This window comes from Dermochelys coriacea, chromosome 12 (genome assembly GCF_009764565.3).
Source record: "Dermochelys coriacea isolate rDerCor1 chromosome 12, rDerCor1.pri.v4, whole genome shotgun sequence".
NCBI classification, from domain to species: Eukaryota; Metazoa; Chordata; order Testudines; family Dermochelyidae; genus Dermochelys; species Dermochelys coriacea.
This window is the reverse complement of record NC_050079.1, coordinates 32,904,714-32,921,374: the sequence shown is the minus strand read 5'-3', so window position 1 is coordinate 32,921,374 and position 16,661 is coordinate 32,904,714. Positions and strand designations below refer to the sequence as shown.

Below are 16,661 nucleotides of genomic sequence, written 5' to 3'. Positions count from 1 at the left end.
CCTATGCATAGACGAATGCACAGGATTGTGCGCCTTTTGCAATTCCACTGGGATGGTGCCGCTCCACACTGGCTGCAACACAGGGCTCTGTGCCACTTGCACAGTGCAGTCCTCTGTGCAGAATCACCCTTCCAAAGCCAGATATCACTTAGCACAGCCACTTCTGTATTTAGAACTGCATCATTGCTGGCAGTCCTGGGCTCTAGAGCAGCATGAGCCACATTGTGTCATACTTTGTATGACTCGCATATGTCAAAGCAAGAGTGGTAGCGATGGAGGAGTAGAAGTAGTCTTAAAAAATTATATTGAAGACAATGATTCTTTGTTCATTTTCTTGGATGTGAACAGAAGGTCAGGTGGAATGAAGTTACATTACTAACAGCACTTCTTGTTGCTGCAATCTTTGGATGGATGATTAGATTTAAATTTAATGTCCTCTCACAATAAAAACCTCTGTATGCCTAATTTCGTTTAAAACGTAGGCGTCTATTCAATGTTTTTACCAGATCACTTTATAATACCCCCTTTTCTGTATGGCATCTATTTACCAAATTCATTTTGATTCCTGGAAAACTGAAAATCACTAAATTGCAATGAAGTTTCAATGTTTTTATTCAAAGCAGCTTCTCACAATGTATAAATACTGCATATTAACACACATGAAAAATACAACTTCTAAGGCACCCAGAAATGTGTCCATACACTAGTTACAGGACCATCAACAAATATATTGTGTACAATTTGATGTAGACTGTCAATATTTGATATATCAAGATACAAGTCCCTCCGTACTATACCAGTTTCAGAAAATATTTACAACACTGTGATAAAGGGGTGCCTGTACCCTTATAATATTATATTATGTACTCATTACAAATTTTATAAACGGTTTTAGTCTGTTCCATGACATTCTGACAAAATAACTTAAGGGCCTAATTTGCAAACTTCTACCTTTTTAATTTTTTGTGCAAGTTACAAGTTTGAAATCAAATAAATGTACATAGACAGATTTTGTGAATTTTTGGTTCTTTGCTTCATCTCAGAGGTTTGGTAATAAGCCTTACCAATAGACGTGCCAGCTTAGCAGATCATTGCTCATTTTCCAATAGTCTAGTGGATACGTTTCCCCCTTGCGCTCAAAATGAATGAGAATGAAATGTTTGTAGCAGGAAGAGACCATTTGATCATCACTATAAATGTCAGACTAGTTCACTTGCTAAGTAACTAATGCTCTGTTAGAATAATGTAATTCTTTGGTCCTTTGTTTTTATGGAAGGCATATTTTTATTCACTAGAAATCACAAGCCTGTCAACCTGTTGGTAAGTTAGGGAATGACTTTCAGTGTAGTATTTAAAGTAGTGGTAAAGAGATTTAATATGGCTTAAAACATACGGTTAACTGGGTAGACACAGATAACACATCCAGGATAGTGAATACTTAAATATACTATGATTAAGATTGTCTATAAGTCTCTTATGTAAACTTCTTTAGTGTCCTCCTAAAGAGTGCTGGCTTCAGCCAGATTTGACTTTTATAGACCCAGCCACAAAAAGCCTGAGATTAACTACTGTGGTTGGGAGAACAATATGCACAGTTTATATAGAACAAAGCCCAAACTGACAAGTCTCTAACTATGTTTTTTAAAAAAACAAAAACAAAAAACAACCCGTATTATCCTTCTCACAAGAAAAACTTAAGGCCCTGTACTCTGATTTTGCCAACTGTTTTAGATTATTTGGGGAAGTCCTTAATATTACATATGCAGTTGCGAAGTTTTAAGATTTGTTGTACCTAATGGTAAGGCTTATTCACAAATGCAATAAATTTACAAATTACACTTTAAACTCAGTTACTTCAAGGCTGGCAAAAAACAAAACAAAACAGAAGACCTGCCCACCACCACCAGCAAACCTGTCTGTATATCCCTAATATTAAAAGAGCATTTTATTCTAGTGAAAAACTATTGGCACAAAACCAGTATACTATAGATTAAAATAAGAGTTAATAGTAGTGAAAAAGATTGCCTAAAACGCATACCCTAATCTACCACAGAAATATAAAAGTTTATATTCTGAAAATATATACTGTATTAAAGTTTGTAAGCTTATTCATTTAAACAGAAATGTACTGAAGTAGTAAACTAAACAACATTTATCTACAGCAAAAATATACATGCAAGACAACACAAAATAAATTGCTTACCTTGAATATCTACAAATGCAAAAATGCAGATTTTTAAAGGTTGTACAAAACAATTTACATAAGAATAAAATAACATACTTAACAACAAATTGCATTTATATTTTTAAATACTGTGAATATTAGTAAAGGTACCCAGACTAATATGTACAGTATATCTATGTATCTGAATAGCAAATAAAGACCGAAACAGAAGAGAAAATCAATTCTGAGCCTTAAATACTCGAAAAGGAAGATTTTGAAATTATTAGCCTTTTTCTGAAAGAAAAACAAATTCTATGGAAACTAGATTGTAACTGTTTAGACATGAATAATTAAACATTAAATATGATTAGCACTTTTTATGAAAAAACACATTTCAACCATTCCTCTGTCAAACAAAATATTAACTTGAATATTTGAAAATGCAGTTGAAATGGTGCATTTTAAAAGTTGATTGCATTATGATTCTTTTTTGTTCTAAAACCTTCTGTGGTAAAACACATCTTCATACTGCTGAGAGCAATTTTCCTAGTTATAGCAACATATAACAAGCACAGTATTGAAATAAAATTTCTAGTATTTTATTGACACATTTTACATGGCTTGGAGTTGTAACTCTCTGGACCAGTATAAGAAAAAATGGAAGTTGGGGCATCATGATACTTTTCCTGATTTTTCTAAAGTCCCATACTGAAAGCCTGATTGTACAAATACTTATGGACGTGACTAATCCCATTGAAGTCAGTGGGACTACTGAAGTAAACGACTTGTGTGCATGCTTATGAGATTGGGTTCTATGACCCTGATCCAGCAAAGCCTTTAAGCATGTGCGTAACCTGAACATGTATTTAAATTTTGCTAGGGGGCCTAAGAAGTAAGCAACCCTTAACATATAACAAGTGCTGTATCAACCATTTCGTATTTTTACGGAAAGAATTACCCTTTTAGACCACTGAAAAATAAGTCACTTCATAATCGTGTACAATGTTGCATTTTTGAAGACATTTAAACAAATTCTAACTACAGGTCAGATTCTGCCTTTTTTTTTTTAAACTTTAAGCAGAACTTGGGGCAAGGGAAGGAGTTCTGACTTCAACATAGTGCTCTGCTTAAAAAAAAAATAAAAAATAATAAAAAATCAATGGCACAATTTGGCCTTAGGAACATACATAGAATGTAAATGGAAGGTAATTTACATTTAACTGTGAAAAAGGAAAAAATGGATGGACTTTGTGGAAACCTACTGTTCACTAGAATTGTCGGTTTGCAATCTGACAGACTTTATTGAGACTTTTTTTTTTTTTTTTGAAAGATTGTAAGGAAAAAACCAACAAACCCCTCAGCTCACTTTGTGGTTCTTTTAAACTGTAATCTGGTCAGTGAGCTCAAGGATGGAGAACAAGTGCACAAATCACTAAAGAAACAAAGGTGCAAATTTTCTGCTTTGAGAGATTATGATTTGGACATACTAACATGGCAGTTCGATTCACTGAATGTGTTCATATTATTTCCTCCCTAACTGCCTGCTAGACTTTTGAATCTAGGGTTCAAAAGTCAGTATCACTGAAAAATATTAGGGTCACATTTTAACACAGCAAATTAGAATTTTTTTGGTCACTTATGGACTGTTTTTATGGATAGCCATTGACTTTTATTTATTTATTTAATTACTTTATTTTTCATAACTAGATCATGGGGTGGCCAGCCATGGAGTATTGGAAAAGCAAAACAAAAACTCTGTCTCCACCCAATTCAAAACCTAGCACTGTTTTATAAAACTCCTATCTCAGACCCAGATGCCTCCAGAGTATTAATTATCCCACAATTGAGCAATCAGGGAGTTAGACTGAGGCTCACAAGGGTTTGCTTCTAGACTTCAGACCAAAAGGAGATGTTTAAACCTGAAGAAAAATATGATGCCACATAAAGGCACCACACACCCTGTTATTAATGTCCAGCTAATGGGAAAATAGTAAACTTAAAGCATTTTGTTGGCAAGCCCTCCAATGCTCCTCAAGAAGGCAGGAAGTGAAGAGAGACTTGTGTGGGACTCACAATTGCAGCTTCCACTGATTTTCCTTAATAAGTTTAACAAACTGGAACTCGACTTAAATACATCTTTGTACAATTTCACACATAAAGGAACACGTACATGGCTGTCTAGTGCCCAGACATTTGGTGATTTCTGTATGTTCTTTATTGTATATCCAGCTCACTGTTAAAAATGCACTGGGGCACTTGCATTCTCATGTGAAACCATTAATCCAGTCAAGGGAAGTATGAAAATAATATCTGTATGATCAACAAACAGTTGCATACAAAAACAATAAATAAGTTAAATAAATTCAATGAAAGAAAAAAATCCTAGTATTCCCCCCCCCCCCCCAAACTAACTTTACATATTATACATATAAATTATCAGGTTTTTCCATTACATTGTTAGAACTTAAAAAAATAATTAAAATATTTCTGAAGTATAGTAATCTCGGTCTGCAGAGTGTTACTGTGACCTGATTTTCAGATAGAGCCCTCAGTGTCAGCACAGACATTTGTTGCAAAGCAAGAATAAGTTTAAAAAAAGGACAGACAAAATAAATCATTACAGATGGTGTGCCTTACTGGGCCATAGTAGTGCTTTTCAGCACGTGGAATGTACACTTCTTACTGGATGAGCATGTGAATGATGTAGCACTCAGTAGAATTTATGTGCACTGACCAAGTCTGCCTCCATCTTGATTACACAAAATAGCTGTGTAACTTCTCAATTTAGCTCACAAGGAAATTGACACAACCATCTGTATTAAGATACACTGTCACAAATTCATCTCAAGGATGCGTTCCCTCTGCTTTTCAAACACAAGTAATGTTTGAACTCTGTTTACACTTGGAATGTTTTTTCTTGAAGTGAAACTGTGACTTCAGACTTCATAAATTTTGTCTTGCAAGTAGCTGAATAATGAATCCAGTCCTTTGGAAGAACTCCACAGTTGTTTTAACATCTGACACTCTTTTTCATTCACATCTTCAAGTCCAGATTTCAGGAAGCTCCGCACCAGGCATTTAGACTCTTCTAATACCTAAAATGAAAATATTAGCAAAGATTTTTTTATCTGTTCAACTTATTATGGATAGCAGTATTAACAGTGTTTTACCACTTAAATAATTATCTCCATGGTGTAGAGAAGTTGGACCTGATTTTTCAGAAGTATTAAACTGCCACCACTCCACCTGAAGTCAGTGGAAGCTGCTGATACTCAGCATGGGCATTTGTATTTATGCACTAGCACCAAGATTTTCAAAAGTAAAGAGTGATTTAAGGGGCCTTACTTAGGCCACCTTAATTTAGAAAGTGTTTTAAGCCAAATTAGGTTGTCTCCCTTTACTTATTTTTACATACAAAACCCAAAAGGAACTCTATTAGTTAAATAAAATTGGAATATGTTCCATACTTCATTGTGTTCCAAGGGCAGGGATTTAATACAAAGTGATAGTGTTTGTAGAAAAGGGTGACAAAAGGGAGCAAGCTCTACCAAACAACTGAGTCCTAGACTAAGGTATCCTGTCAGATTTGGACCGTAACTCATTGCTATTCCAAAACTGTGTTTAATCTCAATAGACTGTAAACGGGTCAATTATAAACAGCAGGGTTGTTGGGTTTGGTTTTTTTTGGTGGTGTTGATTTTTGTTTTGTATTTTTATGCACAATTGTCCACAGTGAACTCGAATGAGACCATTATATTCGTTCTACTTTTGAGCTCAATCTAGACTCCTAACTCCTTTATAGTTTTTAACTCTTTTGATAGGTAGCTTCATGTTTGGTCATATCTTAACACCTTCCTTCAATCTAACAGACCTCAGTAGAAGATGCTATTGTGCACCTGATCAGTGTGTGTGGGGGAATGGAGAATGCAGAATGAGATTCAGAGTGCTTATCGGGGTGGCAGGTTTGTAGAAATTTTGTTGGTGCCCAGAACCCCCCCCCCCAAACTCTGCTCCCCGCACCTGTCTAAGGCTCTGGGAGGAAGTTTGGGTGAGGGGAGGAGGTCTGGGGTGCAGGCTTTGGGAGGGAGTTTGGGTGCAAAAGAGGTGAGAGGTTGGGCTCTGGGATGGAGTTTGGGTGTAGGCTCTGGGCTGGGGGTGCAGGAGGGGGTGAGTGGTGCAGACTCTGGGAGGGAGTTTAGGGGCAGGAGAGGGTGTGTGGGAAGGGGGTAGGGGTGCAGGCTCTGGGACGGAGTTTGGGGTTGGGAGGGGGTGTGGAGGGAGGGGGTGCAGGGGTGAGGGCTGTGAGGTGGGGCTGGGGATGAGGGGTTTGGGGTGTGGGAAGGGCTCAGAGCTAGGGCAGAGGGTTGGGTGCGGGGGGATGAGGGCTCCTGTTGGGGGTGTGGGCTCTGGGGTGGGGCAGGACTGGGGATGAGTTTGGGGTGCAGGCAGGCTGACCCGTGGCTGGGGCCAGAGAGGAGGACTCCCTCCAGCCCTTTCCCTGCTGACAGCAGTGAGCTCTGGGGGAGGGGCCCCCTTTCTTCCCCCCCTTCCCCGGCAGCACACTCATCCCACCCCACTGTCACTGCACGTGCTCCTAGGGCCCCTCTCAGGTCCAGGAAGGCCCCTCACCTCCCCTGTGGTGGGTGCCGGGGTGGTTGGGGGAGGCTGCCATCACATGTGTGTCTCCTCCCCTGCTGCTGCCAGGGCTATCCTTACCCATATGCGAAGCACACAGCTGCGTAGGGCACCAGGAATTTGGGCACCAAATTTCCTGGTGCCCTGCGCAGCTGCGTGTTGCTCCAGCCTCTGCTCCCATTCTTGCCCAGGGCCCCTGCCCTTGCTCTGCCCCGCTCCCCTGAAGATTGCAGCCAGGCCCGACCCTGCACCCACCATGTGGTAAGTGGAGCGGCCTGGCCCCAGTCTGCTCCACTCCCCTGGCTCCCAGCTGCGCCGCCAGCGAGTGCTGGAGCGGGGGCGGTTCCCCTCTCCCCCAAAGCCTGGGAGCCAGGGGAGCAGAGCAGCCTGAGGCCCCAGGCCTCCGCGTGTGGGAGCGCTGGCCCCAGGCCTCCGAGGGTGGGTGGGGGGGTGTCGTGTGGGGCCCCAGGCCTGTGTGGGGGACAGGGCCTGGCCACTTCCTGTGGGAAGTGGAGTGACCCGGCCCCAGCCTACTCCACTCCCCTGGCTCCCAGGTTTGGGGGGGGAAGGGGGAACCGCCCCCCCCTCCCAGCACTCGGCACCAGCATGGCTGGGAGCCAGGGGAGAGGAGCAGACTGGGGCCAGGTCACTCCACTTCCCACAGGAAGTGGCCAGGCCCTGTCCCTTACAGGGGCCTGGGGCCAGCCCCCCCTGCTCCTCTCTGTGGAAGCCTGGGGCTGTGTAGGGCAGCAAAACAGCTAGGGACGGCCCTGGCTGCTGCCCCTCACTGGGGGTGAAGGATGGGGCTGCACCTTGCCCAATGTGGGGCAGGAGTGGTGACTGTGGGCAGGGGTTCCCCTGTGCTGGTGGAGGGTCCTGCTGGAAAAGGGAAGGGTCCAAGGTGGAAGGGCAGGGTAAGGGCAGCTTGCCCTGCCACTAGTGAGTAAGGGGCACTAGGACCCTGCGTCAGCAGTTGATGCCCGGAGCCAGAAGAGCAGAGGCAGGGTGGAGCTGCAGGGGAGAGGCAGGGATACTCCGGGGGGCCCGGGAGAGGTGCATGGGGGCAGCAAGTGGGGTCCGGGAGACACTCGGGGGAGGTGTGTGAGGTGGCAGGTGCGGCCGGGGGAGAGACCCGGCACCAAACATTGGTGGAGCTGGGCCCCAGGGCCCTGAATATGGTGCCTGGGCACCACGAGCCCATACAACTCGCCGCCTCTGCTTCTCAGCTCATATAATATAAGATGTATCGGCCTGATCCGATAAGATTATGCTGCATTTCCAAAGACCAATTCATGGTGGATTTAGTTCTGTGTATGTTTTCTGAGATGTAATCTACACTTGATTTAATTAAAAATCGTCTGCCACTACTGTCTCTTGAACAACAGGTCTTTTAAGTGAAGTCAAGGAATGCTAAGACTGCCAGGGACATGCAGTATAACTAAGGAATTAAGTACAAATGACTACCAGTTGCTTTCATTTTATTAGTGCTATTTTAGGGAGGCTGTGGTTTTCATTGTTTCTGTTTACATTACATTTCTTTCAAAAGCTTAGATGGGGCTGGTGCAGGAATATACATGCCTCAAGGAAAAGGGCCTTGGAAAGTGAGGGCTATGCAGAGGTTTTAACAGTCACTAAGCTGCAATCAGGAAACAGGGAAGTAATGACCCCTTGGACCAAATTTTGCTCCCAAGATCCTTGCATGGACTTCAAGAAAATGCTCTGGGGGGTCAGAAACTGCATGGGGGGAGGGAGGTAGGGAGTTAGTAGCCTGGTGATGGAAGAAAGCAGGAGCTGGAGGGACACATTTCCCCTCCCCTCCGACTGGCTCCCCTTCACTGTGGGAGGGGTCTCTTTTTTAAAGGCTGTGGCAACGCAACCGCTTCAGGGAGGGACAGAGAGTCAGCATGGAGGTACAGGTCTCCTGCTGACTCCCTGGCTCTGTGTGTGGATCCCCCAGGTTCATCAATGAGCCCTACAATCCATTCCGTATTGGGAAGGGGGAATTGAAACAACCTGCCTCCCCAATGAAACAATTGGGGAAGAAATCCATGAGCAATCCTTGCATAGACTTCCTTCCATTAGCCCCCCTCTCCAGAGATTTTACTACAGGAGTTGAGAATTGAGTTCTATAGTACATGATCAGCCTTTATAGCACACCTTCCCTGTGAGGGTAAAGTTATAGCTATATATTTCTTTTGCCTATACCTGAACAGGTTTCTATTTAATTCCTTAATACAAGTTGTAATCTATCTGATAGAAACAAAAGCCGATAGATTTCCTACCACTGCACTGCAAGATGCCATTTCCTTTACTCGCAGCATCACTTCTTGACTGAATGTTGTTGGCCAAAATACTTGTGACACAAGTCCTCTGCTGCAGGCTTCCTGTGCCGTTAGCTTTCTCCCGCAGAACAACATTTCATTTGCCTGCAAAAGAAAAGGCTCACTCAAGATCTTGCGTGGTGATTTTCTTCATTCCTGCACCACATATGCCTGATGCTATGGTCAAATAAGACCTGCAAATATTTTCATCCTTCTCCTTAGAGAGAAGTACTTATAAAGTGCTTTTGGCAGTGACATCTAAGCATGGTATCAGCAAATTAAAAAAAAATACATTAGCTGTTCATATCAGCAAATTGATGTCAGTGATTTTACAAGAGTAACTGTCAGTATATAGGCAATTCTATGGCACTGATCCATGACAGCAAGTATAAGCTATTATGGGGGTCAAACTCTGATCTTTTTTTTTACACTGGGATAAACTAAGTGACTAATGGAATTACTCCAGATTTACACTTGTGAAGCTGACAGCACAGTGTCAAGCCCCAGTGTACCCTATTAACTACTAGCCATTGCACGAATCTAGCATGGTGAAGAAAGATACTTTGAAACCTCACAGATTAGCTTTGCCAAAGCACTTTGTCCTTTTCCTGACACATCCTTGAAAATGGCCCCTCTTCTCATGTCCCTTGAGCCTCTCTTCACCAGAGGCTGTAAAATGTGTCAAGTTCTGTGATAGTCATAAAAACAGTGCAAAACAGTATTGAATTAACCAAGCCTGCTGAGCAATTCTAGGAGAAAAGTACCTTACCAGAGCAACACCAAGTATTTGTGGGAATGTATATGACGAGCAGCCAGCTGGAGTGAGTCGGATCGTCGCATATGGGGTCTGAAACCAAGCCTTCTCGCTTGCCCAAACGATATCACACAGTGGTAAGATAGAAGCTCCCAACCCAAGAGCTGGGCCATTGATAGCAACTACAATTGGCTTCTTAAATTGAATAAAAGCTTTTACAAAATCCCTAAAATTAAAAAAAAAAAAGTTCTTGAATAGGGAAACACTTACATTAGTTCTTTGAGTTTAAACTACTTATCAAAAAACAGATTTGAATGTCAAATGCCTTACTCAGTTTTTATGCCTTCTATTTTTCAACTGGGCTTTTCCTCAGATGAACAGTTCAGCTGATTTGTCTGTAATTAATTTATAAGAATACCATGGAATATCAAATGATTTCTCTTAAATTGGATTTGGTTTGTGTGGAGTAACTGGAATGCCTGGAACATGGTAACTTTTTGCGGTATGGTTAGGGCTAGTATTATTTCTGGACCAGTAAGGGATGGATACTGTATTTAGTAGCTCTCACTCTGTTCAAGGAAGGTCAGCATGGATTCAGGTGGTCTTGCTTAGCTAACTTGATGGAGTCTTTTAAATATATTGCAGAATGAAAGAGGAGGGAAACTCAATGGGTGCAGTGTTGTATACTTATGTTGAAGAACCCAAGGCTCTGCAACAAAGATTAATGGTAAGGTATCATACAGAGCCATGGAATAGAGATAAAACAGGGTGAGCTAAAGAGTACACACAAGCTGAAAGAGAGAGACACAAAAGAGAACTACAGACTGGAAAAAACTACATTGAAATGAGACTATAAGAGTAGTATCCAGAGGTCACTTGCTGGATCTTTGTTAGAAGTGATTTAGATTAAGGTATAACAAAGATCTCCATGTTCCACCTCTTATAGCAAATTTGAAGTGATGTGGGGAGGTGAAAGTGGGGGAAGAGGAAATAATGCAATCGAATGCAAAATGGGTTGGCTCATTTAGGTGAGAGGGTTAGAACACAGTAAATTTAGTGCAATAAGAGATTAGAAATAAGTCACCTGCCTTCTAGGAACAAGGGTATGGAATCAGTGCGAAACAGAACAGTCTGTACATTGATCAGGAAAAAGCGTGGGTGTAATTGTGGACAAATTATGGGTTCCATCAAACCAGTGCACAGCAAGAGAGAAGGCAAACAAAATACTGAATTATATTAGCAGAAGGAAAATGCAAAGCAAGGGGTGATACTGTTATTGGCCAAGTCTCATATGGAGTATGTTGTGGAAGAACATGATTCCTTTAAAGACATTTGCCCTTGGATGTGCTTGCAGATTTCCTGTTGAGCTCAAGGAGACCTATACTTGTGCATCTGAGAGCAGGATTTGGATGCTGGAGATGATAGCAGATCTCACGGAAAGATTAAGGCCCTGATTTTAGCGAAGCACAGGTGTATGCTTAACTTTAACCATGTGACTAGCCCCGTTGAAGTCAATGTGACTACATACAGGCTTAAAGTTAAGCATGGCCTTAGGTACTATGCTGGATTGGGTTATAAGAGAAATGGGTTTAGTTTAAACAACAACAAAATAAAAAAAGAGAGGAGACTTTGAGATGACCCAACATTAGCGTTTACAATGTATGAAAGGGACTGACGGCGACAGTGATATGTTTTTCAGAGGTACAGCACAATCAATATTAAGAGGCCTTGAGAAAATAAAGAGTGAAGATGGAGTTCAGGAGCTCCACTCATACAATGGACAATAAAACTTAGGAACAGGTTCAGGCAAGGCAAGTAGAGTAAGGAGTACTCTATCGATGGGTTCAGAAGGCAAAGACATATTACTGGAAAAAGAAGGGATTAAGGGAAATTATAGTTCACACTTGGCTGAGCAAAGCAAGGCCCAATGATTAATTCAAATGCATTTCTCTGCCTGTAATGTGACAGCCTTGATCAATTCTAACATTTCAGAGTATTCTGGGCATCAATGGGCACAAGCCTATTGATTTTTGGTACAGATCAGAAACTGGAAAAGCCTAATGCAGAGGAAAATCAAGATTCCCAGACTGCTAGGTGCAGAAGGCAAAGGAATCTCCCTTTGCCCCTGTGGCTGCCTTCACAGATCAGAGGCAGCTAAACGTTCTGCATGGGGAGACAGTCTGCAGCCTGGCAGAAACCAGACAGTCTTACAAGGAGAAAGTGGGGACCCCAGGAGAGGAGAGCAGAATGTGAGGGGACATTCTTAGAATTTCACTGGAAGTTGTAAACACTGTTGCACAGTGGAACTTATTAAAGTGAGAGGGGAAAATGTTATGTTTGGAAGGCTTTTGTTTTTACTAAGAGGAGACTTGAAAATATGGTCTTAATGTGCACTTTTGAATCTTGCAATGAGCTTGGCATGGACACAGCACTCTCATTGCAGGATCAGGGCTTGTAGTCCATCAAAAGGCCTGTGAAACAAATAAAGTGCAATCCCATTGTTTTAGGCTGTGATCAACATATGAAAGCTGTAGCACAGACAGAAGGAATACACTGTGATAATTCTTCTTTTCACATTCCACTCTCAGCTGATGCAGAGAATAGGCATGGGTAACTTACTATACATTTGAGCACCCTAACCACCGACAAAGCAACGTTTTCTCTCTCACTACAGTGTTATTTTGTGTCAGTCAATTAACTCTTCTCCCTTTTCAGGGAATGATCGAGCAACAGAAAAGCATTGACCGTTAAGTTAAAAGTTTAAGAATATTGTATTTCCATGCTCATAAAATCTAATCTCTACTCTAAGTTTCAGAAATATCTAATAGAAGTATCCAAATTGTACTGTAATAGTTGTGACCGATATGGCAATTTCCTGTGTATTCTTGGGAGACCCTACTGAATTAAGTTGAAGTGTCTTTGGGGTCCTTTGTATTCAATGCAAATCTTATATATTCTGGTGAGCTGGGATGCTATGTAACCTCCAGGAGGCAGATGGGATGTGAGGCCCAGGAGTTCAAAGGTCTACATTGAAAATGTGACAGACAAGAATGGACTTTGGGACATTAAATGTAAGGTATTCCCCGGGAAATCTACTTAGGGAGAGGTTAATTCTCCACTTCCAGTAATGCAAAAACTCAGCCTTTTGAAGCTATGCCCTGAGGAATGGGTAATTGTCTGCTGATTATTTGTTCCGGGAGACTGCAGATCACATGTCCAAGCTGAATAAAGAAATAGCTGTACTGCAGTTGGGATTCTGCTTCTGAATCTGAGACAGTTATGAACTTATTACCATAGGGAAAACCCAGTTGTGGGTTTTGAAGGACTGACCAGAGCTCAAGGTTGGGTTGGGGTGAGCTCTGGTAAGCTTTTTAGCATACATGTAGGTTCTTTTATTGTTTGTAATGTGTTTTCCCTGTAATGCTTTTATCATAAGAATATGTGTGCTTGCTTAGAATGAACTGTGTGATAACTTATAACTGAGGGAAATACACAGGTGGCAGCCCCCGGGGAGAAAGAAAAGCATCAACACTGGCCTTTTTGGCAGTCTAGCTTGATGGGGAGATTACAGTGTAGGCAGGGAACTGTGTAGCCTTAAAGAACCCCCAGTCAGGATGGAGTGAGATGTGGGTCTCTGCCCAAGACTGCAATTGCCCTGAAACTGACAATAGTCACCTCAGTAACCAAGACACTGGTAAACAACAGACTGAGGTCATTACTAAAATAGCTTGGCTTCTGTAAGATAATTCTGTTAATTTATATCATGAAACAATTAAACAAGTTGTCCTAATATAGCAGAAGTCCAGATCTACAGCAAACCATCTCCTCTAGTTGGATTCCTTCATAATAATGTCAGAATGTACTGCATAAAATTTGAAAGCTCTCAAAAGAGGAATACCTATTCGTAGGAAATAATAAGTCTAAGCCAGGTCCTCAGCTGGTGTAAAAAAAAATGTAGTTCTATTGACTCTAATGGAGTAAAACTGTTATACACCAGCTGAAGATCTGATCATATATTTATACCATTGTGGATAATGGGAACAGTTGATGGTTTATAGTGTAGACTGATTTATAGACAGTACTTCATAAACCCTATGTTTCTATTAAAATCTGATATGTTAAGCAAAACAACGTTTTAGTTTTGAACATAGAACTACATTTACATATAAATTACATGTTTTAAATGTAAGAAAAATATCAAACTTTTCTAATAAGGCTCTGAAATACATTAGAAGCCTGCTATATTAATATAACACGACTAAGTCATAGATCCCCATTTGTACTGACACTCATTAAAATGATAACTGAAACAAGTACAATATCTGGCTTCGAGGAACAGTGTTAAAACATGAAGCCACAGCTAATTTAAAAAACAAAGTTTCATCTCAATTTGAATTTGAGACTAGAGGAAGAATTTTGAAATACACTGAGGTAGTGGAACTAAATACATTTTAACATATACTAAAAATAAAGGAGTTCTGTCTCATAAGAAAAAGCTACAGCAAACCCATTCCTTTTTCTTGTTAAATGAATTTATAGGACTGAAGTTAGCATACAATCAACACTTAAATATGCAACACTCTTGGACTTGACAAATATTTTTTATAATCACACACTGCATTTCATAATTTAGAGATCACATGTAAGCTTGGGTCACCTTATAGCTTCTGCAATCCTAGTGCTTTCTTTTCTTCTGTCATTGGATAACCTGCCAATTAAATAGGAGTAATCTAGGCCACTACAGAATACACTTCCCACTGCGCTGAGCAGTAAGAGTTTACTGTCATCAGCTGATGCATTGCACAATGCTCTCCGAACTTCCTTCATGATCTGTGGATAAAGAAAAATAAACAATTCGACATGCATGCCTTTGCAAGATAATTTCTCTTGCTATATAAAACTGTACTTGTTGTTAGAGATGTATATTTTGGCCATTGTAACTTAAGTACTTTGAATTATAATAGTGTTTACAAAGCCCTTACATCTTTGAAGTGCTTTATGGACATGCAGTAATTCAGATCCATTTTTAACAAGGTGGTATTTCTTTGCTTACCCTATGTGGGAAATTCTGGTTACCTAAATTGTGTTGTTCTGTTGATATTTAACAGATTTCAAATGGCTCTTGTTTTGCTCCTATGACTTTAAAAAAAAATAAACTGATGTACATCATTGTACCATCAAAGTTGTTACCACAGCAATAGCACGGTAAGCTCTGTGTGTTTGAGTGAAATATATAAACCCTGGCCTTCAGTTCTTCCACCAGTTCAGTTAGGGCAGTCTGTATCAGTCAGGTGGAACAATACAACTTTAAATATATAGATTTATGGCTAATTTATTGTTTATAGTACTATGGTCAGTGACTTTTTTAAAGTCTACAAATGCTATAGTAATAAAAGCCACTAGAAAGATGACTAATTTACCGCTTGATTTACTATTAGATCAAATTATTCATAAACACTGGTCAAAATCTTTAAGACCTTGACACACTGGTGTTGAAATAAGAGGCTATTATTATTGCAAGAACAACATATTTCCTAATCATTTTAAAAAAGGGAACAATATTTCATAAATTTCTGCAGGTAGTTTTCATTACGGCCCTGATTGAGCAAGGCGTGTAAGCACATATATAACTTTAAGCGTGTAAGTAGCCCTGTTGACTGACTACTCTTATTGACTTCTACGTGTGAAATCCTGCCGATTTAAATCAATGGCAGTTTCCTTATCAACTCCAGTGAGACTATGATTTCATTTAGTGAGACTATGCATATCCTTAAACTTTTGTACATATTTAAGTGCCTTACCAATTCAGGACCCTAACTATGATGGGCCAAATTTTGCTCTAATTTATGCTGAAAGATTTGGATGTACAGGTAAATTTTCAGAGACTGAAAAATTTGGCCTGATGAGTTACAGATACAGAGAAATAAGACATTCAGGTGGCAACTACTTCTTTTCACTATTTAAGTTTGCAAAGTGCTTTACATCTCTGAAGTGCTGTACAGACTCTATATCTATTTGAAAAAAATGTCACTAAATGTACAGGTGCAATTTTATGCGTGCCACTTTTTCTGCGCAGCCTTTGCACACACACATTCTATGACTTATGGGAACAAACTTGCATTTGCTTGTGAAAATCATGTAGTGTGGTGTCTATTTACCTGATCTGCATGGGCAAACACAAAGATCTGAATTCTAGTATGTATTAAACTTGGACATGAGAAATGGCAGGGTAAGTTTTCAGAAGGTAAAAACTCCCTTTTATAGGTGCACATTCAAGTGCTTACAATCATGACTGGGTGAAAATCAGGTAGTTAGAGGCAGAAGTTCTCAGCTCTGTAGCTAGATTTCATGTACAAAAATGGCAGCACCAATTTTGTGAGGGCAATTTACACCCAAATCACAGAGGCAGAGCCTCAGTCCTTTTGAGTCTGTTAATCCACACTCATGCAAAACTGCAGCTGGGTCGAACGGCATTTGCAAATTTTGTTGTTCTCCCTTCACAGCTACAATCTACTCAAAGTTTTGCATGTGATTTTAGACCTGATCAAAACTAAACATTTTATTTCAGAAGATATAGAACTGTGTAAGGTAGAGATCTATTGGATTGACTAGTCCAACTCCCTGCTATTATAGGATTGTTCTCGTCATCTAATGTTTTACATGTCCCCAACACTGGGATTTCCACTGTTTTCTTGGCAGATTCTATAATGTAGTCAACATCTTTGGGCAATATTGTGTGGCCAAATTAGAAGCAAAACTTCCTGTTGATCATAATGGAGAGTTTTGC

General features: G+C 40.6%; 1 protein-coding gene across 3 annotated transcripts in view; it reads right to left on the bottom strand.

Annotated features, from left to right (window-relative positions):
- Positions 1-594: 594 nt before the first annotated feature.
- Positions 595-16,661, bottom strand: part of CDYL2 (chromodomain Y like 2) — a 94,653-nt gene continuing 78,586 nt past the window's right edge. For all 3 annotated transcript variants that reach the window (XM_043495250.1, XM_038368219.2, XM_043495251.1), the window contains 4 exons: positions 14,532-14,704; positions 9,890-10,100; positions 9,082-9,225; positions 595-5,259 (listed from right to left, as the gene is read on the bottom strand). In XM_043495250.1, coding sequence (XP_043351185.1) covers positions 5,101-5,259; positions 9,082-9,225; positions 9,890-10,100; positions 14,532-14,704 — 687 coding nt within the window. In that variant the 3' untranslated portion in view covers positions 595-5,100. The remainder of the gene's footprint in view (positions 5,260-9,081; positions 9,226-9,889; positions 10,101-14,531; positions 14,705-16,661) is intronic.